This window comes from Pelodiscus sinensis, chromosome 14 (assembly GCF_052426305.1).
Source record: "Pelodiscus sinensis isolate ZL-2025 chromosome 14, ASM5242630v1, whole genome shotgun sequence".
Lineage (NCBI taxonomy): Eukaryota > Metazoa > Chordata > Testudines > Trionychidae > Pelodiscus > Pelodiscus sinensis.
The window spans coordinates 8,691,942-8,718,992 of NC_143065.1; the positions used below are offsets into that span (position 1 = coordinate 8,691,942).

Sequence of the window (27,051 nt, forward strand, 5' to 3'; positions counted from 1 at the left end):
AAGTATCTACATCAAACTGATGTGTCTAGTAAGTCGCTTCCCATTCCACCTACCGTTGCTCTTGTCTAAGCTCTCCAGGGAAGAAACTCTGCTTTGTAGAATATCTAGCCCAGGGCCCTCAATCCAGGGGGATGCAGCGAGCAGCGGCTGTAATACAATGGAACTGCCAAACCAGTTACCTTGTGAGGAAGTGAAAACTGGTTTAAACAGGGCAATTCAGTTAGGGAAAAAAAAGAATCTGTAGCTGTTCCATTAGTGTGTTTAATAGATCCAGATCTTGTCAGCCATTTGTCAGCTAACCCCTCCTCCCCAGTACATTAACTTTGGTTCCTGATTGCACTTTAATAACCTTAGAGCTGCATTCATGTCATTTTGCACAATTGCTAATCAGAAAGTACAACGGGGCTTTCCAGTCCCACTGCTGGACCCTTGCCTCAGCTGCACCAGGCATTCAGTGACTAGGTTTGACTCTGGGAATGTTAACTGTCCTCTAGTGCAGTCTGATTCGTTACTGTCAGCTATGCAGAACAGCACTGATGCCACACTAATACAGTTGTTCCCTAATACAGCTACAGTTAGGGCTGGTAAATGACAGGTAGGTTAGGCGCTCAGCCCTCAGACAGCTGACAGGCCAGCAGCACTAGCAGCTGCAGGAAACCCATGGAACACACAGTAGGCTCATCCACCATCAGTCAGCGTGCTAAGGGGGGGTTGTGTGAAGGGCATTGCAGTGATCACACTCACTGGGGGCGAGGAAGTCGAGGACTACACCGATCCCCATCCCGACAGTTTGGCAGTGGATCCGCTGTGTGCTGAAAGAGCAGCTCTCCTGGCTGCTGTGTGCTGTGGCATGCAGGGCAGGGCAGCTAGAAGATACAAACAGTGGGTAAAGGGGAGAGAAACTGGCTTAACTGTTAAACTAGTCTCAGTGTATAACTGAGGTCCTTTCTGTTGAGGTCCTTAGCGTGGCTACAGCTGCTGGGGAGGAATTTCCGGGGCCAGGCTGGGGTAAAGTCCGCCAGCAGCTCCACTGTTCCAAAGGTGAGAATTCTCTTACAGTCTGCTGTTGCTAAGTGACCTCATTGGTGTAACTAGCAGCAAGCTGTGAAAGGCCAAGCCTGGGCCTGGTCTCACCTTTCTGGGGCAGGGAGCAGGTGGAGCTTGGTAGAGGGTCTCGGCCTAGTGCTCCTCCTCAGCCACCTTGTCCTAGCAAGTCTGGCTCAGGCCAACTATGCTACTGTCTCAGTCCCACAAGCCCTTCCTATAGTCCCTGCCTCATCACAGCTGGAGGACAAGGCAGCCCCAATGCACAGAAGCTGGGGGAGGGGGGTAGACCTTTCCCCGCCCAGCACGCATGGGGCTGAATGGACATGGTGCCAGTTCTCCTTTGTGGGCTGCAATCGAATTTGGAAGAGTTGGAACAGACCAAGGAAATGGGATAATTCTGTTCAGGCAGATCCTCCTGCCTGCAGCCAGGCATCCACGGTTCAAAAAGAGAACTCTCCACCGGTGTAAGCTCTCCAAAGGGGACAGCTGCAGCTTCTGCAGGGATGCTGGGAAAGGCAGAAATTAAAGCAGAAACTTTTCCTGACTCTGGTTGGCTGTGTCAGCCTGTCCCTTCTCACAGTGACTGTGGGAATGGAAGTGGGTCTGGCCTGCCACACCAGAACACACACAGCTGTCCACCTGCTAGAGGTGCTAGAAACTTCCCAGAGAGCAGGGGGCTGGAGACAAGTAGCTCCACATGATGAACCCAGCCTGAGGCAGCGGTTAGTGGGGTACTGAAGTAACTCTGCTCTGCCAGCCAGAGCGCCCTGGAGCAAAACCAGCAGCAGGCTAAGCTTGAAAGAGATGCAAATCCCATCTCCCTTCCTTTGCCACTGGCTGAGACCTCGCTCCCTCGCAGCACACCGCCCTGCGAACAGGCCTGGAGCTTGGTGTGCAGGGAGGCAAAGCCGCTCCCAGCTTAGCTGCCTGAGGAAAGAGCTGGAAACGCTTTCCCCAGGTTTTTGGACACCGAGAGGCTGGGCCTCGGTAAGCAGGCAACGGGCGCACTGGTCTTTGGAGCACTGCACGACAGCCTCTCACTGCCCCCGTGAGCACAGCCTGAACTGCTGCCCCTCCACCCGGCCTGCGGGCAGGGCTGTTTCCCTCCTCGGGCTGATCTGGCTTCCACTCGCCTGTCCTGCTACTGTTCTAGCACCCCCTCCACTGAGCTCCCTACAGGGGCTGGCAGAGCTTCCTCTGAGCCACTTAGTGCCTCTAGCAAGGGAGCCTAAGTGGAGAGCTGCTTCAAGCGCTGCTCACACCCATCTCAGCCGTGCAAGCAATGCGACAGGGAGGCAGGGCCTGGACCGTGGTTCCCTCCTGCAGCAGCTCTCGTGGGTAGCTCACCAGAACCTCTGCTGGGGGCCATGGAGCAAAGACTCCCTGAGGCCAGGTGCTCATGTCCCTGGGCAGCCAGCAGCAATAGTGCAGTCACTGCAGGCCATGCTGGGGCAGCTCCTGGGCTGCTCTTCTACTCCGTGGCCAGCCTGCTTTTGCGCTTCTCTCTCCTCCGCTCTTGGGACTCTGTAGGGGATGTGGTCTCTTCAGGGCCTGGCTCCGGTTCCAGAGGCAGCGACGGAGGCTTTGTAAGGGGAGCCGATGCTCCAGCACCTAAAGATACAACACACAGTTACAGCCAGTCCCGTACGTTCCTCTGTGCCACTGGGACTGGCAGCTAATTGCTCAGGCAAAAGGCTGGCAGCGGCAGCGGGCTCCGCAAGGACCGAGACAGGCTGTACCAATGTGGATGGACCAGATGGACTCAAGGTGCTGGCCTAGTCACAGTCCAACACTAACCATGCTCCACAAGGGCTGACACACAGAGACCTCGGCCTGCTCAGTGCCACAGCAACCGCCGCTAAACCCCTTGTAACCTTTCCACACAGACCCGCGAAGGAAACCAGCCCAGGTCTGGCAGAGGCAAAGCGTTGAGTGGAGCTTTCACCAGGATCAGCCCTGGTTCCTGTTCCGCTCAGCGGGGGGTGAAAGGACCCCCCATGTCCTACAGTCTCTGGTGACCACTGCCCTTCGGGGGACCAGAGCAGAACGCAGGGAGGGGAGCTGGAGCTGCTGTTCCAGTCCCTCATCCCCAGAGGTGGTTGGGATTCAGCCGGAGCTGACAGAGGCGGTGATACTGCCTGGGTGCCTGGCTCTGGCCTCCTCTCAGGGGCTGGCTGAAGGCAGCCCGGGGCTCCGGGAAATTGGGGGGATAGGTGGCAGCCATGAGGGTGGAGCTCATTCCAGTAGCCTTTGTTCTTCCCCATTGGTTTTGCATCTCCTGTTCTTAACAAGCACCATGTCAGCAGACCTCATTGTACCGACACGGCCTTCTTGGGCCAGACTCAGCCCGATTCAGCTCTGGTTTCCCTGCACCCCTTTCCATGCCCAGGCAAGACGTTTTAGAAAGGTTTGCTCCCTATTTACAGGTAAGCCCGCAGGCCCAGTGGTCACAACAGGACTCAGCTTCCCCTGGGTACGGCAGAGCTGGCCCGGGGGCGGCCAGGGCTCACTTCAGCAGGTCAGAAGGGTGCTGAATGGAAAGGGCCTGAGAAAGGCAACGCTTGTTTAACTGAAGGCGCAAGCCGTGTGCCAAGAGGCCCTCGAGGAGGCAGCTTACCTGTGACAGGTCCCTGGGGGCAGAGTTTCCTTCTCTCTCCGGGCTCCACCCCTCGTGCAGCAAGGATCCGCTGCCGGGGAGGTTGGGCTGAGCGTGGCTGTGGGGGAGGAGCCTGGACAAAGTCCCGGCACCTGGTGCTTCCGCTGAGCCCTACTAGGAGATGCCCTGAGCAGGGAAGGCAGGCCAGGCTGGCAGCACCGCTCCACCAGAGGGGAGCTGGGGAAGTCCCCAAGCTGCAGTCGCCTGCTCAGCCATGGGTTAACCAATGCAACAGGATTTCTCATTGCTAGCTGGACGGGGAAGACAGCTAGAGCTCAGCACTACCCCAGCCCCGGACGGGGGAGAGGGCTAGAGCTCAGCACTACCCCAGCCCCGGACGGGGGAGAGGGCTAGAGCTCAGCACTACCCCAGCCCCGGACGGGGGAGAGGGCTAGAGCTCAGCACTACCCCAGCCCCGGACAGGGGAGAGGGCTAGAGCTCAGCACTACCCTGCCCCGGACGGGGGAGAGGGCTAGAGCTCAGCACTACCCTGCCCCGGACGGGGGAGAGGGCTAGAGCTCAGCACTACCCTGCCCCGGACGGGGGAGAGGGCTAGAGCTCAGCACTACCCCAGCCCCGGACAGGGGAGAGGGCTAGAGCTCAGCACTACCCCAGCCCCGGACAGGGGAGAGGGCTAGAGCTCAGCACTACCCTGCCCCGGACGGGGGAGAGGGCTAGAGCTCAGCACTACCCCAGCCCATCTCATCCGCCGCAGGCCACACCCTCTGCACTTGTCACGTGCATTTCTGGTGCCTCCGTGCATCACCCCGCAAGCATCTTGCTAAATATCCTCCCTAGCCCTGGGCTTGGCAGGGGGAGAGATGCAAGGGACCTACCTGTGGAAAGCTGCAGAGTCTTCCCATACCCAGCTGCTGAAGACATGGCCTGGCCCAGGGTTTGGTTAGAGCCCAGAGGCTGCTGGGTGCTGGAGGGCTTGCTAGGTGCAGTGGCTCGCTGCTTTGATTTGGAATCTTTGACGGGTTTAGTCCAAACCAGACTCTCTCCCACCTGCAGGGCCGCTCCCACCTTCTGGGCCATGTCCACCATCTTCTCATGCAACAGAAAGAGGAGAAAGTCAGCCCCAGGAGCACTCCCGCAGCAGCGCCTGTCCCAAGCCGAGGCCACTGTGCCTCAGCGTCCATCTGCGGGTTTGAGCAGCCGCTTCATCCTAGGGCGGGGCTTAGAGTCAGGGCCGCGAGAACGAGCTGCAGCACTCGACAGGAGATAGCAACGCACAACGGCCTCCCCTCTTGCGGGGACTGACCCAAGTGATTGGCATCCGTCCCAAAAGGCCCCCTGCTTGCCGCATGCCAGTCGGGGCTTGTGCAGGTGGGGGGCGAACACGCTCTCCACAGGCTTCTGAAGAGCATGAAAGGGTTCTCGTTAATTGGGCCATGCATTCCCGGGGTGCACTTCAGAACCTTTAGGGAGCCTTCAAGTGTGCCCCAAGCTGGGTCTACACGGACCAGTGATTGCGCCACACACCAGTGCACTCCCTGCCCCACGGACAAGCCCTCTTATCCAGACGGCTGTTCCCACGCACCTACCTCAGGGTCAAAGTCGAGAGTGCTGCTCTCCTTGAGGGCGTTGACTCTCTTCTCCATCTCGTGGTACTGGCCCAGCGCGCCCTTCTGATCGCCCTGGTTGTACAGCAGCACCGCGTAGTTCAGAGTGACCAGGGGATTGCACCTGCAGCAGACCGCCTGGAGGGTCAGTGACAGGCAGCCAGGAGACCCGCTCCCAGCGCACAGCTGGCTCCCGCCTACAAAGGACGCGCAGGCAGCAGCCTCCAGCCACGTGTGCAGCACCATGGCAGCCCTCCGGGGAGGCCAGTGCCAGAGGCAGGCAGGCAGCCAGACTGCGCCCGTGGTACAGGCAAGGTGGGTCAGACTTTTCAAGGGGAAGCCCCTGGGTTCCACTGTTCCTAGCTTTCAGGCCGACTTACTGGATTTCTGCTGGAAAGTAAGTTTCTGTTGAAAGACCAAGCACGTTTGGTTCACATCTCGGGGGGAGCTGTGTCAGTGTCTCCCCAAAACAACGAGGGGTCCTGTGGCTACCGGGCCCCAGCCCACAGAAGCTTATGCCCAACTAAATGTGTTATTCCTCGCTACAATTGGTTCGGCAAATCTGTAGCAGGAAAAACAAACCCACACTTGCCCTGCCCCCAGAAAAATTGTCCACTTGGGACCAGCTCTGCAGGCAAAACAGCTGGGGCTGCCACCTCCAGTGGGATGCAGGAATGGCCCCAGGAGCGTGCTCTGGCTGAGAGCTGTCAGGGAACATGGGGCAGGATGCACTTCATGCTCCCTGGCAAGCGTGTGTCTGCGCAGCAGCCGGGGAAGCCTGGCTGGAGGGGAGCTGGGACACAAACCATGCGTGCACCATCGTACACAAGTGCTCCAAATGCCAGCAGATACCCAGCCACTTGCTGGGGACATTTGTTGTCAGTGTCTCTGTGCACTGAGCGAGTATTCCCTGCAAACCTGGCTCCTCCAACTGCTTAGCCACTTGCTGACACCCCTCTCCCCGCTTACCGGGTGTCCCGAGAACAGTCCAAGGACACTGGGGTAGGGGGAACCACTGTTGCACTGCTTAGCAGATCTACAGCTGGAGTGTGCCAGTAAGTGGTGCTTGGAGCTGCAGCGGGTGGCACCTTGGGGCAACCCTCCTCCATGTCTCCCTGCCCTGGCCGGAGCTGGGTGAACTGGAAGCTATGCAGCCAGGTTGTGTGTCAACACAGGAGGGAGGAAGTACCCTACGGACTCCTTGTCTGAGCCACCCACAAGGTCTTTATCTTTCCAGACCTCTATCTGGCACCCAGAGCAAATATCATGCTGCTGCTATACAAGTTATTCATGGAGATGGAAGCAAACTGTAATCACCTCCCCAGCCAAACTGTGTGAGATCAGCCAGAAGCGTCTGTGGGAAAGGGACAACTGGAGAAAGTACAAGGGGCGTCAGCCGAACAAACAAGAGAGACCCAAGGCTCGCACAGCTAGAGTCTGCTTCCCAGCAATCACTGGAGTTGGCTTTCCTGCTGCCTGGGGGCAGGTTTGTTTTCTGGGTAATGCTACACGGCTGTGGCATCACGCCAGCGCCAGCTCGTTAGAACGGAGTTTGGCAAACTCTGCCTAATTCAAGCATTTTCATTAGCACAAAACACACCGGAGCAAGCATCTGGACCCCTGACAAATCACGGAGGGCGTGGATTTGGAAAGCAGAGAGAAAGACACAGGGCTTGGTGGGCAGCGCCTTGGGTCCGAATGCTTGTTTCGGAGATGCAGCACACTCCCTCGTCGTAGGTACACGGCGTGGTGCTCACAAGTCACCTGTCACATAGCATCGGCAAAGGTGCAGTTCTACTCTGAGCAGTGGGGTCCTGGGGGTCTGGTCTCTCCAGAATGCCAGTCTAAATGTGCCCAGTTTGTGAGCTTTCAAACAGACAGACCTGCAATTTCTCCTTGGGTTCCCTAAGGCCAGGTCTACACTAGGGGATGAGTTGGAGTTAAGAGAGACAGTTCCTGCTCTGTTAATTGTGCAGCTGGAGTCGACATACACTGATCCAAACACTGGAGCTGTCCCCACAGCGGGCCTGCCGACTTCACTCACTCCTCATGAGGGGTAGGAGTACCAGCGCTGATGGGGCGTCTGCAGTGTTCGGTTCCTTACTCGACCCACTAAATCAGCGGGCCAGAAGATCATTGACCGGTGGGTAAGTATAGGCGTGGCCCAAGTCAGGCTGAGATTTTCCTCCCTACACATAACAGTACGCAGGCCCCGCTGCACAGCTGGCGTGGGAACCGAGGGCAGGACGTGCCCATGTGATTTCCCCCTAGTTAATAGTTCTGCTGATGAGGAGCGGGAAGAGACTCCCGCTACTCCCAGGGCTGTGCAAGGCTAACAGGTATGAATGTTGCTACTGAAGTGAGCAGTCAACTCTCCGTACGTGTGCTGAGCGCGGGGCCGTTCCATGGTCGCTTTGCAGCGCAAATGGGCTTATAACCTGCTGTGCTTTTCACAGGCTTCGGTGCGTCCATCATTCCTAAGGCGCCAGAGGAAAAGGACTCCTCACCCTTGCCCTCTGGCTCTTGAGGGGAGGCTAAAAGACGGGTGTTGTGTGGGGCCGCCTAGAGGCCGGTGCAGTTTCTCCTGTTAGCATTAGCGATGGTTCTCCTAGAGCCCCAGTACCAGTATTAACATAATGCCGAGAGGCCCCAACCAAGACCAGAGCTCTGCTGTGCTATATGCTATATGCAGATTTGGGATGTAAAAAGTCATTTGAAAAGGTAACTGTGGAACCGCTACAAATCTTAGTCTCACGCACTACAGGCTCTGCAATATGCAGCTTAGCTCAGTGAAGCCCTCCCCTAAGAGTGGGACCAGTAGGGGCTGCTGGCCCTGCTCCTGAGGAGACACTGCTGCAGGCCCCACAGCATATAACCCATGGCAGGAAGGGCTTGGCCAGGCAGCCATGGACAGGAGCTATTCCAGACATGCGGAACAGCCTCTGCCTGCCGTGGGCCCCGTGGGGCTGGAGCAGCCCTGCCCAGGGTGGGTGGGGAGCCACTCCAGCCCCTAGCAGTTAAGCACAATTGGTAAGTCTCACTCATTAAGGGTGAAGCTCACCGGTTACCTTTTACATCCCTCACATGGGCCCAATGAGAGACGGCCCCTGGCCTGCACAACTTACAAGCGAGAGACCAGAGGGACAGAAAGCGAAAGGGATGGCGGGGTAGGGGAGGGACATGTCGTGCCCAAACAACGGTCAGGAAAGAGACTTACTTGTCCAGTGCTACAGCTTGCTCATAGGACCGTTTTGCATTCTCAACATCCTCGAGGTTTGTCAGAGCAACTGCCCGAAGAAACACAGAGACACACGTAAGCTCGCTAGCAAGGCCAAGCCTCCCGCGCACGCCTCACAGGGGTGGTTCTGCTTCCCCAGGCCCAGAGCCTGTTTGCAAAGGGGCGTTCTGAACGTCAATGCTCTCGGAGCCCCCGCGTCAGACTCGGGCAGCAGGGCTATCTCCACAGGAGCGATTTCAAACTGAGCGCTGAAAGCCCAGGACATTCTTGGGCTAACCCTGTCATCAGACTTTTGGAGCCAGCTGGGCCATCCCCACTCCGCAGCATGCCTTGCTTGTATGCAGAAATCAACCCCACGTCAACGCTTCCCCCACCCACCAGCTGCAGCAAAGGAAGTAAATGGTGCATTCTCTGCAACCTAGAGTCTTTACACTAGGATTTGAGGACATCAGTAACTCAGCCAGAGGCCGGGGGCTATTGAAGAGGGGGAGGTTCTGGGGCCAGCTATGTGCTGGAGGTGAGACTAGATGGTTGTGATGGTTCCTTCTGACCTTAGCGTCTCAGACCAGAAGTTGAGCCCAGTCCCAGGAAGACGAGACACCGCCTGCTCAAAGGCAGGGCTTCTGCACAGGCCACCCTGGGCCGTGTAAGCACTGAGTGACTCTGCCCGAGCATGGAGAGGACAATGCGCACAGGCCCCTCACCACATCTGGACAGAGTGCTGGTGAGGAGAGCCAGGCAGAGCACACCACGGACACCCTGCTGCTCTCGCCACTAAGCCATTGGAAGAGCAGCGCCCTGCAAGCTTCTCTGCATCATCCCACTGGCCTCCCACATGCGCTGGGACCAGCCGTGGTGGTGTGGGAGGTGCAGATGCTACTCGAGAGCTCACTGTTTCGGCAGGAGAGAAGGCACTGACTTTTGGTCACGGCTGACGGACTTCAAAACAGTCCACCACCTGGTGGTGAAAAGCTCTTGAATACCAGTGTCTCTTGCCTCCTCCTTGCTTTCACACCTTGTGTCCCCAAGGCAAGATTCATTCAGGTCTGCAGAAAAGCGAGTGGGCCGGAGAGAAGGGCCTTACCTGCCAGCAGCATGTAGAGCTCTCCCATGCGGGGCTGGAAGTTGACAGCAGCGCTGAGAAAGTGGAAAGCAGAGGCGTACTGCTGCATTGTCAGGTGGACTAGTCCCAAATTGTACAGAATCTTCCAGTCAAAGGGAGCCAAGTAGTTGGCTCGCTTCAGGCAACTGATAGCCTGCACAGAGGAACACGACTGCTCAGTGCCATGGCCTGCATGGACAAGACTTCCTCCAGTCTCCACCGCAGAGGAAGGAGCCTTGTTTTCTCTCTCTCCTCACCCAGATCAATTAACTAGAGATGGCAACGGAAGGGAATTAGGCACTTACTGCCACGTATTTCTTCTTGCCGAAGAAGCACATTCCAATGTTGTTCCATAAGGGGGGGCTTTCGGGCATAGTGTGGGCTACTACCCGGTACTTGGTGAGGGCTACATCAAAATCTCCGTGAGTCTGCATCATGCTGCCAGCTGCCAAAATGGCCTGCAAAAGAGCTTGACAGTGAGTGCTTGAGGCATGGGACTTCCCCCAAACATGGGGAGAAAAAATTCAACAAGGTTATTAAACTAAAAGCCAGGCCAATGCCTGGAATGGAGAGTCTCTTTGGGGGAACACTCTGCTGGAGGCCACCAAAGTGAGAGCAGCTGAGAAATGTACATTCTGACCGGCAGGGAGCAGGGCACTGGGAAAGGGCCCCATGCTTCCCACACCCTCTTCCCCGATCAACACAGCTAATGAGCATTACACAAGAACATAAGAACGGCCGTACTGGGTCAGACCAAAGGTCCATCTAGCCCAGTATCCTGTCTGCCCAGTGGCCAGCACCAGGTGCCCCAGAGGGGGTGGACCGAAGACAACGATCAAGCGATTTGTCTCCTGCCATCCCTCTCCAGCCTCTGAGGAACAGAGGCCAGGGACACCATTTTATCCCCTGGCTAATAGCCTTTTATGGAATAACCTAACCTCCAGGAAATTATCTAGCTTCTCTTTAAACTCTGTTCTAGTCCCAGCCTTCACAGCCTCCTCTGGCAAGCACAGTGAGTCACTACAGCAGCTTCCAGAAGCCTGGGCTCTGAAAAGGTCCATATAATAGTTTCTTTTAAACAACAAACTGGCACAGAAATCTTCCCAGGGCGACTTGGGGAAGATGGAAACATTCCTTAACTCCAAGCAAAACCTGGACAGGTCACACAACACTGGCTGAGGGCAACACTGCAAACCATTAAGCATATGTGATTAAAAAGAGAATCACCGATACTGCCCCAAAAGCAACTCCATTTACACTAACTTACATTTGTCCTACCCATTATTTGCAGTACGTCCCAGTGAGCTGGCGTACAGCCGGGAAGGGCAATGTTGTCTTCCTTATTATAATACTTGCTTTGTATTTACTCATTGCCTCCCCCTCCATAGATTTCAAAATGATTTACATTAACCCCATTATTCAGACCCCACGATGACCTAGCTAGACTAAAGTTACCCCCACACATACTACCGCTGGGAAAGAGATTGCGTATGCATTACAGTCTTTGCAGACTAGCAGGAGAGTATGTTCTACCGCACCCCCCTTATTCAGCCGTTTCTGTGCTCTGCTCCAGAAAGACTGAATTCCCAGCAAAGTGTTGCACAGCTCTCATGATGAATTGCACCAGTTTGAAGGAATACATTGGTGAAAAGCAATTTCCATTTGTTAAAAATCCTTCTGTGGAGAAGATATGAAACGTTCCATTAAAAGCAAACAGGCCCCATCAATAACATCCTCCATCCCCATCAGATGGAGCTCATAGAAATGTGCTTTGGAACAAGCTTTTGTGAGCATGGCTCCCTCCTCACCCTGTGCTCTAGTATGGAGGATAGTTTACATTAATGAGTTTTTACAGCCCTCGTGTCATCACTAACTGGCTTGTACATATTTCTCATGGTACCTTATAATTGCTGGGATCATATGTAAGTGCATTTCCAAGATGTTCAAATGCCTTCTGATAAGCCCCAAGCTGGGAAAAGATAGAGGAGTGTCAGAAATGCAGGCATAAGGGATTAAGTACCCAGATGACAAACAGCGTTTGTGATTATCACTTAAAACCAGGGGTTCAGAAGAGTGAGCGTTACCCTGCACACGTGCACTGGTCTTGCTTCCCAAGCCATAACCAGCTGGAACAAAATGGATCCCTCTGATCACAGAGGGGACACTGTGCAGCTTGACGCAAACTGTCTAGCCCAGGAAATAGCTTTCTATATTGTTTGTGTTGGGGAATAAGAACTATCTGTGCCACAGCACAGATTCCCTGATCACTTTTCCTCACCCCCCCTCCCGCCACCCCATCCCTCCACAGGGCCCTTCCCTGGACAGAAATGCCCCCAAAAACTGCTTAGGCCACCTTCAACTACTAAAGTCAATGGGAGTGGAGCATGCTTAGCAGTATTGCAGGAGTGAGGCTAACCCTGATCTTGTTCTCAAATCTCAGTGGCTTCAATGGAGATGCTCAAGGAATTGCACCGGTATAATTAAAGTATAAATTCAATCCATGGTGTTACTTGTTGGTGTGTGACTTTGTTCAAATGCTAATACCTTCCCCCTCCTCCACAACTGCACCAGCTCCTGCTGGCAGAAGATCTAACTCATGGAGACCAGCAAGGTACGTGAAGTGGATTTTGGAGTCCAGGGATGTGATGCACCACAAAAAAGTGAAGTTAGTATGTACAGTTGTGCAAATTTCTGTCCATGCTACTCTGCACATGCACCGCTCTTTGCGCTGCCTCTCCAGCTCCCTCCATAGCTCTACTTATGCCCTTGAGTCCTGGCCTGCAGCAGCCTTGAGCAAAGGATGACAGCTGTACCAAGGACTGCAATGAGAAGGTACTTTGGGAGACAGATGAGCTTTTGCTTATGATCTAAGACCCTAGTAATAAAAGTGCCAGTGTTATTTAAATCACTTCCCATTTTCTCCAAGATGCGTTCGTGTTGAACAATTTCATGGCTGCTTCTCTAGGAGAATAACTTGCTAAGCTCCTTCCTCAGAAACAAGGTAATGACTAGTGACATTTTATTGTACTTGGGAGGATGAGTAACACAATTAGGGCAGAAGCCAAATAGAATTTCTACTCTGGCTCAGAACCAGGAAATCAAGTTACTTCCCTTCGGGAGCCAAATGAGAGAAAGAGACAGAGGAGCAAGCTCCACCTTGTCTTGATATGGCCTTTTGAGCAATATGACACACTCGCATGGAGATGAATAGACATCTACTCCATATACAACTGTCAGGTCATTTAAAATATAATTAGGCCCTCACAGTAGCCAACAGTGTTTAGTACCTGCAAATAGAGTAAACCCAGAGTGGTAAGGAGCTCTGTGTTTTCTGGAGAAAACCTGCAATACAAAACACAGTTACACAGCATCTTGCTTGGCAGTAGTAACACAAGGGGAAGTATGGAAGTCCTCAGACCTTGCTCAATGTAAGATGTATCCTTGTGACTACTGCTAATATAGCCCACTACTACTATCGCCCTCACCACCATCATGTGGTGTTAACGGCAAGTTCTATATGAGCACCTCAAAGAGTTTTACAAAAACTGATCACTCTTCATACTTCTCTGGTAATATTTTACATGGGCTAACTGATGCGTAGAAGGTTAAATAACTTGCTTAAGACAGCACAGTGAGTCAGGGACAGAGCTGCCAACAGATCTGCTTTAACCACAAGGTCACCATTCCCAATATGTAGGTGATACCTCTGTGGTTGATAACATACACCACTCTAATGATCCAAGCTGAGAACCAGACAGACCCACCCCCAAATGGACACTTAAAATGAACATGCCATGTGTTTTCAATTAGTTTGTGACTTCCAAGCTCTCATCTCTAACTCTAAGTCATGTACAGTTTTGTAGGCTCTTTAAAAAGGCCTCCCATTTTCAAGGCCTTTCAAACAAACTATGAATACAATGAATAATCAGCAGCAAAGAGAGAAAGCAGGCTGGGGGCACCACATACTAATGGACTTTCTGCTTATACAGAGTTAAGTTCCAAATCCCAGTTAGGGTCCCAAGAAGAAGGTGCATCGCACAAATACCTAGAAGTCTTAACCAGGTTGAAACCTTGTTGTGCAAACTGTGGTACAAAGATAAAGCAAGGACTGTCCCAACCCCCGAGTTTGGATCTACAGTAAGTGAGGCATACTTATAGTAGGGATGTAAAAACCCATTTAATTGGTTAATCGATTCAAGGAGATGTGGGTGGTGGGGCCATGCCCCGCCAGCTGAGGATGGGCTGAACCCTCACTTTCATACACAAAAAAAATGCACCCATTGAAGTATATAACACTCCAGTAAGTTCAAAGCAGCGGTGGACTGCTCACTGCTCTTTCCAATAGTACAGCTGTGACAGTCGTGAGCAGCAACCTTTCAGCTCTGTGTTTCAGGCTTTAGTAGGTGAATCACAGGATTTGAGAACTGGATTTTGTGCACCATTGCTCCCAGCACCTCCATTCATCTTCACCCTTCTCTGGGCAAGGGCTTCAAAGAGGTACCTCTGCGCCTGATGCATTGCCAGCTAGAGTAAGAGGATTACTGCCAAGATCAGAGATGGGCACACAGCTGGGAAATCCCAGCTATGCCCAGGAGCACTGCCATCTTAAAAACAGACACCTTCCTGTCCTGAATTCACCAATCAAAATTCTCCCAAGAGGTAGGGAGAGGAAATTCTTACTCCACTGCTTTCTTATAGACTTCTATGGCTTTGTCGGTGTCCCCTTCCAGCAGGTGAATTTTTCCCAACATCGCGTATGTCAGATCATGTCTGTGGAGCTGCAAGGCATTGTTCAGCTGGTCTTTCGCCTACGCACAAAACCACACAGAGGAAAAAGTAAAATCAATGCGGTTGCAGAGTTCACAGTGAAGCAATGATCCAAAAGTTGTCCACTGAGAGCACCAACCCACGTGTTGCTAGCTTGGAGGAGAAAGGAATCAAAGGCTCAAGCCAAGCCTGAAGAATCTTATTATAAAGGCCCAGCCTATGAGGTGCTTGTTGACATGAGCTCTGCAATGGGAGGCATGGGCTTTGAGGGAGGAACACAAAGCTGAGCACTTCAAGCCAAAGCAAAACATATCGATCTGCCACGAGAGACAGAGGCCTGTTTGTTCTGGTACAGAAGCCAAGATCCCTCAGGGGCTGCTAAGCTTAACGTATGCATTTACAGTTCCCCTCTCTGCCAAATGCTCATGCTAGCAATGAGCCCGGATTGCCATGGACATGAAGAAAGAATTCATCACCAGGCACATGTAAATCCCCTCCCATAGGGAACACTTCCAGACTTCTGTTGCTGTAACATCTTCTTCCTCCCAAGCTGAGGCAATGGGGAGCAATGAAAGTTTGCAGCTTTCTAGCACATGGCACATTAAAAAAAAAAAAAGATGCTGACAAGGTTAGACAGAAAAGGTTTAAGCAGTACTGGATATTAATTACCTGCAACTGTTAAACACCCAGAAGTCTCCCTGGGCTTCATTATATTTTATGAGCCCAAGTGATAGACTCATAGGCTTGGAAGGGATCTCAAGAGGTCTTCTAATCCAGGCCCCTGCACTCATTGCAGGACTGCATATTATCTAGTCCACTTACAACACCTGCTTGTCTGACCTGCTCTGAAAAGTGTCCAATGATGGAGACTCCACATTTCCCAGTGTTTAGGAAAAACTTCCCATCGGTCAGGGTGGTTAATGTCCAACCTCAACCTTCCTTGCTGCAATCTGAACCCATTGCTTCTCAATGTTCTGTAAGAAGTATGCACTAGGCTTCCCGTGGGAGTAGCATCTAACCACTAGCAAGCCCATGCCACGGAGACAGGGAAAGGAGGGGATTCCCTCCATCTCGGCTGCTCTGCCAGTCCTCAGCCCCTGCAAACTCCCTCTCAGAGTGTCAGGATGGGACATCAGACCCTTCCTATTTTCAGGAAAGGCTCCGTAAGGCTAAACACTCATCAACACCTTTGCCAAAGGCTCCAAGAGAGGAAGAGTCCGGTGTCCATGTGGTTTGTTATCTGGCTAGTCAGGCATGCTCTGGGGCTTCTCCTAATGGCTAGACGAGTTCTTTGGACAATGGAAATACTGTCTGAGAAATCTTAGTTCAGACAAGGCCTGTTGGACCCTGTCTAGAGTAGAGTTCTTGGTCGCTTTGTAGCCCAAGTTTACTGATTGCCAGTTATTCCATGGCTTAGCCTGAAGTGAACCACAAACATTTGGGAAGATATCTCTAGTTGCATTCACAGTCCTGTTGGTTACGTAACTCAAGTGCCAATCCTGGCAGAATGTTACCATGTAGCTGCTCACGAGATTGTAAACGAGAGCTCTGTTGTGTGAATGCAGACAGAACAACAGACCCACATTATATATCCACTTAGCAATTAAACACCCTCCCTATGCTCACGCTCCCGCCCAAGCCCCAAATGTCCTCACTGCCATTCTACAGCTCCACAGCCAAGCCCTGGGGGTATGTCTATACAGCAAAGTTATTTCGAAATAACTACCCTAGCATGTACACAGCCAAACCTCTATTTCAAAATAAATTCGAAGTAGCGGAGGGCTTATTTCGAATTTGGTAAACCTCATTCTATGAGGAATAACGCCAAATTTGAAATAGCTATTTCGAAATAAGTGCTGTGCAGACACTTATTTTGAAATAGGGGGTCGCCAGCCTTCCCAGGGTGTCCTGGTGGCCACTCCAGCCTCAACCAAGAACACTTCTCTCCCTTCCCCCCTCCCCAGAGCCCTTAAAGGGGTAGACCCTGGCCACAGTGCCTGTGCCAGCTCCAAGCCTGCCAGCCCAGAGCCAGCAGTCACTGCCCCTGACCCAGTGGCCTCAAAACATGAGCCAGCAAGCCACTGGCAGCCAGCCCTCCACCGCTCCCCAGGACCAGTCTGCCAGCTCCCAGCAGCCTGCCAGGGTCTGGAGAAGGCGGGTGCCTTCCTGGTCCAGGGCGGAGATCACGGACCTTATTCAGGTTTGGGGGGGATGCCCCTACCATCCATGATCTCCGCACTAAATGGAGGAACGCTTCTATCTATGGCAGGATAGCTGCCAGCCTGGCCACCAAAGGCCACATGCGAACTCAGGAGTGGGTTTGCATGAAAATCAAGTTGGTCCAGCAAGACTCCCCAACCCTGAGCCCTGAGATTCCCCTCCCCCTTTTCCCCCTTCCAGCTCCCTCCTCCCAGGTTTCCCCCTCCCCTCTCCCACCTCCTTTCCCCAGTCTCACCAGAGTTTCAGTCCCTCCCCCCCAGTTTTGTTAAAGAAAGGGAGTTTGTGTTCATGAAAATACATGTCTTATTTGACATCAGGAAGGGGGGTTAGGAAGGAGTAAGTGGAAGGACGTGAGGGAGGAATAAGGCACGAGCCCCCAGTGGGGCAGACCAAGGAGGCTCTTAGTGCTCCTCAGGGTAGAAGCTCTCCTGCAGGGCCTCCTGGATACTGACAGCCCCCAGATGGACCTCCTGGATGGCAGCCTGCAGAAAGGGCAGCCAGGCTCGCAGCAAAGCGTCCAAGTGAAGCACCAGAGTGCCCAGGGGCAGCTCTGGCTCCGTGTTGCCGAGTGCTGTGGTGTGCCGAGTGAGGGCAACCAGAGCATACAGAGACAAAATGCTTTGCTGTCCCTCGTAGAGGTAGACAAGCAAGCAGGGAAACCTGAGAACTGGCTGTCCAAGGGGGGCCCCTTTAAGCACAGACCTCAGATAGCCTCAGGCAGCAGCCCCACACAGTAAGTCCTGACCTGGTGCCCTGCTGGAACAGGTTCCAGCCAGCCTTAATGTGATTCAGAGTCCACTCAATGTGGATGCGCTATTTCAAAATAGCAAAATGCTATTTCAAAATGCATTTTGTGTATAGATGTGTTATTTCAAAATAACTGATATTTCAAAATAACACTGTAGTGTAGACATACCCTGAGAGTCTGGGCCAGCCTGCCTTGGCCAGCTGGGGGTGTTTTAACCGCAGTGCAGATATACCCTCACTGTGTGACACTAAATGGCGTTAAACAAGGTTCAGGGTTTGCTACACAGAAACCTTAGGCCTGCTCAGTGCCACAGCAAACTCTACATTAAAACCCTGGGTAACCTTTCAGTACAGAGACCTAAGGGGAGGGAAACCAATTAGGCATGATCTCCACAGTCCTGGAGGTATGTCCACAGGCCTTGTGTGTCTCCCTTTGGTTCCTTTTCTCACTAATAGTCATTGGCATTGGGATATTTTATAAAACTTTCGCTCACTTCTTAGCATTGAGCTCATAATTAGGGTAAACTTCTCACAGCAGATCAAACATTTGAAAGAAGAAAAACTAACCTGACTAGACGCGATCCCCTTATCAGTAAAACTGCAGAAAAGAGAATTGGGTTTCTAGTAATGTTGTAAGGCCTGTGTACATGGAGGAGTAATGCCCAGCAGAGAGATGAATTCTAAAGCATGTGAATTCTGTTGCACACTAAGGGTGTGTCTACATAGCACCTTTACCTCGAAATAAGTGACACAATTTGTGCTACGCAAACTGTGTAGCTTATTTCAAGGTGATTTCAAAATGAAGCACTATTCCGAAACGTCCCTTAACCTTCGCACAATGAGCTTTACAGGGACGTCAGAATAGCGAGCCCGTGATATTTCACTGTAACAGGCTTGCTCTTAAGACGTGGAATAGCTCCGCAGTAGAGACGTAGCCTATCTGACCTGGGTATACTCTGCTGGTGCACACTAAAACTCCCTGAACGTGTGAAGTTTAGTGCACATCAGCAATGGGCAAGAGAGGGTCTGTGGGCCAGACCCAGCCCACCAAGTAGTTTGATACTGCCTGTGGCCACCCTGCTGTTCCCTCATCCCCAGGCCAATCAAGGCCTGGGGGCAGGGGAGCACACAAAGTCTCCTCCCCCTGCCAAGGGTGTGCAGCTGTTCAAAACAGCTGGTGGTTCCCTCTAGCTGTGTGCCCCTGGCAGGACGGGGTGGGGGGGGGGGGTAAGAGACTTTGCATGCTCCCATGCCCCCAAGCCAATCAGGGCCTGAGGGTGTGGGAGCATGCCAAGTCTCCCCCTCCTGGCCCCCTTGCACTCGAGGCCCCGCCCCTTTGGGGCAGCCCATAACCTCTTCCAAAATTCGTGAAGTGGCCCCCCTGCAAAAATGATTGCTCAGCTCTGGTCTACATGGACTAGCTAGTGCATATCACATTGGTGTGCACTGCCACCCCATGCAGACATGCTCTCGGTGGTGCTCTTTGGACAAGACAAGCACTCGAATTACCTTGTTGAAATGCTTCAGGTACATGGAGCACACGCCCAGGTTGTGGCAGATCTCCTACATGAAAAGGAAAAAGCTGTGTAAGGGTGAATTGACACTGGCTAATCAGAAAGAGACTAGTACCAGCTATTGCTTTGGCTAGGAACCTCCGTGGGCTTTGCAGTTCAAAGGACGCCCAGCACTTCAACCATTGTGATAATCTATTTGGCTTGATGCTCAGCATAAAATTCACATCCCAGGGGAAGGCCTGTGTAAAGAGACCCGCACTTGGCTGACACTGCACTGGATTATCAGGGAGATGTATAAAGCCATCATGTGTGACCCCTATTAGGTCAAGAGCCCTACTCTGGGATAAACCCCATGGTGCCAGGGATAGGTGTAAAATGTTGGTCCAATGGGACCCGAATTTGAGAGTTATCCCCAGCTGACCAGAATACAGGCCCTCGAACAGAGAGGCTGGGATTCTTTCAGCACCCTAACCATTATGGTGGTCCCTAGGAAGCGTTTACACCCATCCAGGTCACTGCTAAGAGTCTGTGAACACACAAGAGCCGTGCTGCCTTTTCCCATTCTGGGGGATTGGAGGAGCAATTTCAGGCAGCCAAGCACCCCTGTAAGTTTCTTTCTTTCTCCACTAAATGGATCACGTTACCCGTGTGAAAACTCTTTATAGTCGCTACATAGATCACTAGCAGGCAGAATGCCATCTAGGAAATACTCTACCCTCCTATCCCGACAGGATGCCCTTCCCCACACACAACCCCTCCCTTGTGAAGAATGGTAAAGACACAAAGTGCAACTCAAGGCTGGGTAGAGGTAGCAGGGGGCTTCCATACAAAGCAAGTGAAAGCATCAACTCCGATTCCAACACTGATACCTGGGTTATGGAGATCCCTGCCAATGCCTGCCAGACGGGATATCACAGAATCCTAGAATCCCAGAGCTGGAAGAGACCTCAGGAGTCATTGAGTCCAGCCCCCTGCCCAAGGCAGGACCAAGCCCAACCAGGGCTTTGTCCAGCTGAGACTTAAAAACCTCTAGGGATGGAAATTCCACCCCCTCCCTAGGGAACCCATCCCAGTGCTTCCCCACTCTCCTAGGGAAATAGTTTTCCTAATATACAATCTAGACCTCCCCCATGGGCTTATGGGTAGTAAACCATAGGGTTAAAGCCACACCCCAGCACATGCCACAGGCTTTGTGGTAGGTCTACACAGCAATCAAGTGGTGTATCTGCAGGACTTGGGAAACATACTCAAAGTAGTTTTAATCTAGCTAGATCAAAGCGAGCCTGAGGAACAATAGCAGTGAAGCTGTGGCAGCATGGGCCACTGCACAGGCCAGCCTCATCAACTTGGGACCCTGGCTGCCTACTTGAACAGCTGCTGTCCCTACTGCCATGGCATCACTGCTACTGGTATATGAGCCAGCGAGCCCAAAGATAGGAGAGCTGGATCTACACGTGTTGCAGTCACACCTCCGACTGCAGCGCAGCCATGTGCTCAAAAAGAGCAGGGTTGAAAGGTCTTCCCTTTGATAAGAGCACAGCTGCAGACAGTGCCTGGCCCAAATATTTTCCAGGTTAAAATGGAGATCTGCAAGCCCAAAAATGTTCCACAAATTACTAACCGATTTGCCAAATTGTTTCACTGGAAGAAACCCAAACAAATTTTTTTTTAAAAAATACCGGAACATTTTAATGTTTTGGTTGGAAACAACTTCCATGTAGAAATGTCCCTTGTTTTTATTTTAAAACAATCAAAAAGGCTTTGAAATAGTCCAAGTCAAAATGTTTTGTTTACAATGAAACCCTGCAATTCTGTCAAAATGAAACCTCTTGTTTGCCCCAAAATTATTCATTTACTTTTTAAACAAACTTTCTAGTTCATCAAAAACATACAGGCACTTCTGTTTTTCATTTGACTTAGAACTAGGCGTAATTTTTCAGAATGGCTAGTGACTGAATGTCTGTTGCTTGCAGAGCCCCCAGTAAAAACTGGACCGGTCAGCACAGAGTGGGTGGAAGAAGAGATGGTGGTGCCAAATACGCACATATTGGGCCTGAATTCAAGATGTGCTGAGCACCTAATGGTAGGGAGCTTCTGGGAATCAGGCCCAATACGCTTTGTTTTATAAGCATGAGGATGACCAATGACTTGCAGCACAAGAGCCCATGAGCAGAAACAGCACTTCCCTAGCAGGCTGTTCTCACTGAGCTGTGAGCCATCACCTCTCTTCCCTTAACCTCACTTAATACTCATTGCTCTTGGCAGATCTCTTCTTTCAGCTCGTCTCTTGCTTGGGCGGGTTTTATTTATTACTAGTGCTGTAACAGTGGACTCCATTTTGCAAAGATAAACAATACTCAGCACAGCCCCTGGGTTATTTGGGGACCACTGGAACAAGGTACCCAGGAGTACCAAACCCCAGGCTGGAGAGGTGCTTCCCACATCTACCCTTGAAGAGTACTGTACATGGCTATACAGGATTTGGTTGGAAGGCTGATGTTCTGCAGAATACAAACATGCTGACCAGGTCTGTTTAACTGGGCCCCAAGAAAAAATTCTAGTGAGCGCCAATTAGTAATGCAAAAGGTGCCGTATTTACCCAATCCTTCTGGTTGAGTTTAGCTGCTTCATTGTACACTTCAATAGCTGCTTTGTGCTTCCCCAACAGAAACCTGTGAAAGAGTTTCAACTTTTTACTTTTCTCTGCCCTTCCAATGTGAGGTCATGCTGCGTCGGCAACACCTGCCAGCAAGGAGGACTTGATTTACAAATCCCATAGGTCTGCATATGGCTTTGCAGTCTCCCAATGACAGCTCTGTCCCAAGGAGACTGCAAGCTAAGGAGGAGGAGCAGGATCTCTCTGCTCCATGCTGATCTCTAGCAAACCAGAAGAGTGCAGCTGAGAGAAGCGAAGGCTCCCTTCACAGGCCTCTGCAATATTCCTTTTGACCCAGAGAGAACAGCTCCTACTTAGTTTGCAGAGCTGGGCCTAGCTCCCAAACAGATAGGTGCCCCTCACCCCCCCCCCCCCACCCAATCACAGGTACAACCGTGCACAGCACACACCTGCACTAATAGCCCACAAGCTGATCATCAGCATTACTGGCTCCCAAGCAGTACAAATACCACGAAGAAAAAAATTGTGGAAGAGCATCAGTGATTACAGTTAGGAAGATGCACAGATTCTAGCTGAACTGGGAGCGCTCAGCTCTGCAAACCAATCCACGGACCGATGGGGAGGAAACATGCGTGGGATCAAAACGGTATTAACTTTGCCCCTGGAACAAAAGCAAAGCTTGCCCTGTGCTGCGGAGCGTAGGAACTGAGCGACACTCACAGAGACCGCGCCACCTGCTTGAGATTGTCAGCACTCAGAGGGTTCAGAATGGAACAGGTCTGAAAAAGTTCGAGAGATTCTTGAATCTTCCCTTCTAAGCGAAATAGCAAAGCTGCAAGGCAAACCACACAGGCAAATTAGTCCACCCCCCTGGTGAAGACAAGCTGCATCTCTGGCAGGCCTGGACCACACAGGAGGACAGATAGACCATTCAGTTGTTCCCTCTTGTGACAGCAAGGTAACCAGAAACTCAGATCTGAGTGGGCTGAGGGGCAACGCAGACTGAACTAAGTGCACACAGAACTGTTTGCTCAGAGGCTTAAAGCCATGTTAGAGGGAAGGGAGCCCTACATCTTCATTACCAGAACATCTGAAACTCCCTTCCCCCCTGAAATGCTCCCATGTGCTGCAATGTGAATTCTGCAGCTCACCCCCCAGCCTGCCAGCCTGACACAAGGAGCCTCAGCTTTCAGGGCCATTTTCCTTTACAAACAAATCTTTCTTTTCATCTCTTCTGCAGCACAGACTGTGGGACTCTAAAGAACGGGGGGGAGGGGCTGAGAGTGCTTTTCATTTTCATTATCACTGCCAGGCAATGAATTAGCATTGGTTATGTTCGGAGTCTGACTGTGTAAGCAAACACAGCAGCCCCTGCATACTGATCAATGCCATACAACTGCATCCTTAAAGGAAACCATAGCCAGTTAGAGAACATGGCTCTAGCAAGCAACATATTTTGCATGACACACTCAAATGCACAGGGCCACATATAACCAGAGCCAGGCATCAGCCGTTCCAAAAAGATCTGAAGATAACAGTTCACTATGAAACACTCATGTACTCACAAGAAGAACCAATCCTCATCTGTTCATTACAGTGATAACCCCACCTTTCAAAATCACACCAGGCAAGTTTCAGACGTAACTGCATATCTATGCACTCAAACAGCATCAGAAGTCTTTTTAAGAGTTCACAGCTGGTATTTATATTTGTTGGGGATTTCTTTAGAACTGGGAATTGCACTGAAAACCAGAAGTAACTGAAGAGGACAGATTATTTTCATAGTCTTCATCTGACATACCTTGAACATAGACTGCATATTCACACATTCCCTGGGTCTCCTGGAGTTGTTCTTTGATAGCAATCTGAAACAATGAAATTAATATGATATCAAACAGAGTATCTGTAGGACAGCCGAACAGGATTACCTTATATTAACTGAACAAATAATAATAGTTTACAAAAAAGTATAAAACCCTTCAGATATTAGTATGTCAGTAAAGATAAACTGTACATTTAAGATGCTGTTTATTTCAGCCTGGCTAAATATCCAGTCCTAATTTAGTTGGAAAGCATGTTTTCTAGGTAGTGCGACTGACTGAACTGCACTCCACCAGTCTCAGAACACGAAGGCACAATATCATCAATCTTTAATTGACTCTGAATTTAACAACCCACATTTGAAAACAGACACCATACAGTGCCTTATTGCACTGCACTTGCAGATTTCCTTCCACTCACAGATCTGGCAAAGGTGACACTAGCATGTGATATGTTATGACAACAAAGTCCACACAATCAGAAGTTCTGCTCTGAGCTGCTCTGTAAAATGACTTCCGAAATAAATTATTTCCCCCGAGGACATTAGTGGCTAGCTTGATAACTGTTTAACCAATAAACAATTGCTTATCAATTAATGGTCCTGGTTAACCACAACAACCACACCCACCATCCCCATCCCCCTCCTCCTCTTCCTCCCCCGCCATGTTCTCTGCATTTAAAACTCAGACTGGCAGGCTGGCTCAGTCCCAGCCCGCTGATCCAAGTTTTAAATGAAGAGTATGGAGGGGAGCCATCTGCCACCCAGTGCTGCTGCCTCTAATACAGAGGCAGCAGCGAGGAGTGGCAGGCAGGAGCTAGTCCAGCCTGAGCTCCCCACAGAAAGAAGCTGCTCCGACATCCCACACGCTCTCATCGGCTTCCCTTACTCCTTACAGGAGGAGGAATACAGGACACTGATGGGGGCTGCTCTCAGCATTCAATGTAGAGGTCTACATAGACCCACTAAATCGAATGCTAGAAAAGCGACCTCTGGAATGCTGATTTTCTTGTAAGTGTAGACATGCCTAGAGTGAGCTCCCTGTCATCCAAGAAATTCTCCAACAAAGATAAGGGAAGCCAAGACAACCCTGACATTTCTGAAGTAGGAGTAGCAAAATAATAATAATAATAATAATAATAATAATTCAAATGCCAATTCCCCTCTTCATATCCTTTTGCAGTTCCCCTTTAATGACTTGTGTTCATCTTGTCAAGAGAACATACTGTTTAAAGGACTCTGTCTGCTCTGCGTTACAGTCCTGCACCACTAAACAGTTCCAACCTACTCCCCAAATGGAAGAGATATCAAAAGGGTGCAACATGTCATGTGTAAAATAAATAACCTCCAATCAAGCAAAGCTAAGACCTTCTCTCTCACTCTGATGGGAGATGTTTGCTTAGCTGTTGCCTCTATGAAATGATCAGCACTATGGAATAGGGTTAATAATAATCTGGGAAACCCCATTTTTCATTAGAAAAAAATAGAAACCTGTACTCATGTTGATATTTGAGTTTTAAAAGGCTATAAGGAAAACCAACTGGGGAAAAAACACACACTTCAGAGTAACTTTTAGGATTGCTTTACTTATATTTTCTCTAAAATTCCCAAAACAAATGTTGTTGGGACACGTAATGCTCTCCACCTGACTAATTTGGAAAGTATCATTTTCCTCCTTAGTTTATAACTAGAAACCTTAATCAAATGTGTTTACCAAGCTCAGATTTCCTATAGCAAATGCAAATCTGGCTTAGGAACAGCTCTTACCTTACACGCATCATAATCTTTGCGGATATAATGCAGGTGTATCAGCCAGTTCCTTCTCTCCAAGATTGGCAGCTCAGGCACTGTGTGGAAAATATTGGCAGAACACACACAACATTCAGAAATGATCCAGCAGAGAACAGGCATATATGGTAACCAGATGCTCCAATATTATTTGGACCATCCTGGTTTTGGAGCTTGTGTCTTATATAACTATTCTACCCCCACACTCTGAAAAGTGTCCCAGCGTTTCACATGCTCTCTGGTCACCCTATAAACATCGAGTCAGCCAACTTCTCCTTGGTAATGAAAGTCTCTACATGCAGGACAGTCTAAATTAGCACTGCACCAGGAGCGTAACTAGTTTCTTGACTTCAAGCCTGGAGTCTGCACGTCAGTGTGAGAAACCAGGAGTTCCAATGGACGGACAGAACACACGGTTCAGTGACTAGCCTAAACAAGCCTCTTTCACTGAAAATCCACTCAGCAGCACATCAGAGCAGCTTGCTGCCTTTGTACCCGTTGCGGCAAACCTCAGAGTAGTTAGTCTGTAACTCAGCTGTGTTAGTCTGTAACTGCAAAAACAACTAGGAGTCCTTTGTCCCCTTAAAGACTAACAGATTTATTTGGAGCTTCAGGGGGTAGCCGAGTTTGTTGTTTTTTTCTGTAACACACTAATGGTCTGGTAGCACTTTATAGACTAACAAAACATAGAGATGGTATCATGAGCTTTCGTGGGCACAGCCCACTTCTTCAGATGACCGGATTTATTTGGGCATCAGCTTTCATGGGGGGGGGGGGGAATCACTTTGTCAGATGACACACTGGTTTTGTATACATTGTAGTTTATGGCCAGCAATGGCTTGTTGGGTTTGGGGCTTCCATAGATACAAAGGCAGTTTGGGGAATAGACATATGAGAGACGCTGTGAATAATTTAAACTAACTCAGCTACCTCCTGAAGCTCCAAATAAATCTGTTAGTCTTTAAGGTGTCAAATTTAGTTCTGTGAAACAGTGCACGGTTACAAAATGTCACATCTTTGTGGCATATGGTGAAGGCACTGGTGAAAAATCTCTGATGTAGTGAAAAAGAAAGAAATATGCTCTAGTACATCCATGGTAAGGTGCCTGCAGCAGCCAAGACAAGTCACAAACAGGTACTGCTTAGTTGTCTAGGCTCACGTTGGGTTTAACCCACTCCCAGGCATGTCTTTCAGACTTGAAATATATTCTTTGTTACTCATGTCTGCAGTTCAGATGCTGGTAGCCCAGAGGTAACCATAGCAACTGACAAAAAAGCTAAATGTTTGCAAGTCAATAGAATGAGAGAATAGAAGCAAAACCAGGCAAAGACTCTTGCTGCTGCAGCAGCCAGGAGGAGAGAACACTCGGGCACCTTTCTCTCTGCCCCCCCATGGAATGCAGACCCCACTATACAATCAAACGGAGGCGGACCCCTGGCTTTCACAATGACAGCACAGACAAATAAGAAACTGTCACCAGCTTCCAGCATGGGTCAGGATAAGAGAGGAGAAAGAAGAAATGCAGTAGAGAGAGTCCTGGCAGGAGATCCAGATTTTATCATCTTCTCAAAACTTTTAACTTGAATAATGTAATTAGCAAATTTACTTTTAACTTTAGGAATTACAGCAACCAGTAAGCATGCATTCTGCACTGCCCCAGTTGCAGTCTTCCACAGCTTACCTTTACAAAGCGAAGCAGAGTACTCAAAAATGCAAGTTAAACACAACACAACCTCTCACCCCATCTTAGCTGACAAGTTCCTCTGTGTTACAAACACCATTTTGAAGAACTTATATAGAGGCAATATCCTATTGCCTCTATATAAATCCATGGTACACCCACTTCTTGACTAGTGCGGGCAGATGTGGTCGCCTCATCTCAGAAAAGCTATCTTGGCATTGAAAAATGTTCAAAAAAGGGCAATAAAAATAATGAGGTTTTCCATTTTTCCAAACAAATAAGAGAGCTAA

At 50.5% G+C, this 27,051-nt stretch overlaps 1 protein-coding gene across 1 annotated transcript in view; it reads right to left on the reverse strand.

Annotated features, from left to right (window-relative positions):
* Positions 1-245: 245 nt before the first annotated feature.
* The window catches only part of BBS4 (Bardet-Biedl syndrome 4), a 48,339-nt gene continuing 21,533 nt past the window's right edge, over positions 246-27,051 (reverse strand). Inside the window, exons 3-16 of the mRNA XM_006122183.5 lie at positions 25,060-25,139; positions 23,275-23,338; positions 22,194-22,305; positions 21,456-21,528; positions 18,852-18,905; positions 14,289-14,416; positions 12,896-12,950; positions 11,509-11,577; positions 9,914-10,066; positions 9,591-9,762; positions 8,486-8,555; positions 5,251-5,392; positions 4,540-4,750; positions 246-2,658 (exon numbers count right to left, since the gene is read on the reverse strand). Of these exons, the coding sequence (XP_006122245.2) occupies positions 2,519-2,658; positions 4,540-4,750; positions 5,251-5,392; positions 8,486-8,555; positions 9,591-9,762; positions 9,914-10,066; positions 11,509-11,577; positions 12,896-12,950; positions 14,289-14,416; positions 18,852-18,905; positions 21,456-21,528; positions 22,194-22,305; positions 23,275-23,338; positions 25,060-25,139 (1,523 nt within the window). The 3' untranslated portion in view covers positions 246-2,518. The remainder of the gene's footprint in view (positions 2,659-4,539; positions 4,751-5,250; positions 5,393-8,485; positions 8,556-9,590; positions 9,763-9,913; positions 10,067-11,508; positions 11,578-12,895; positions 12,951-14,288; positions 14,417-18,851; positions 18,906-21,455; positions 21,529-22,193; positions 22,306-23,274; positions 23,339-25,059; positions 25,140-27,051) is intronic.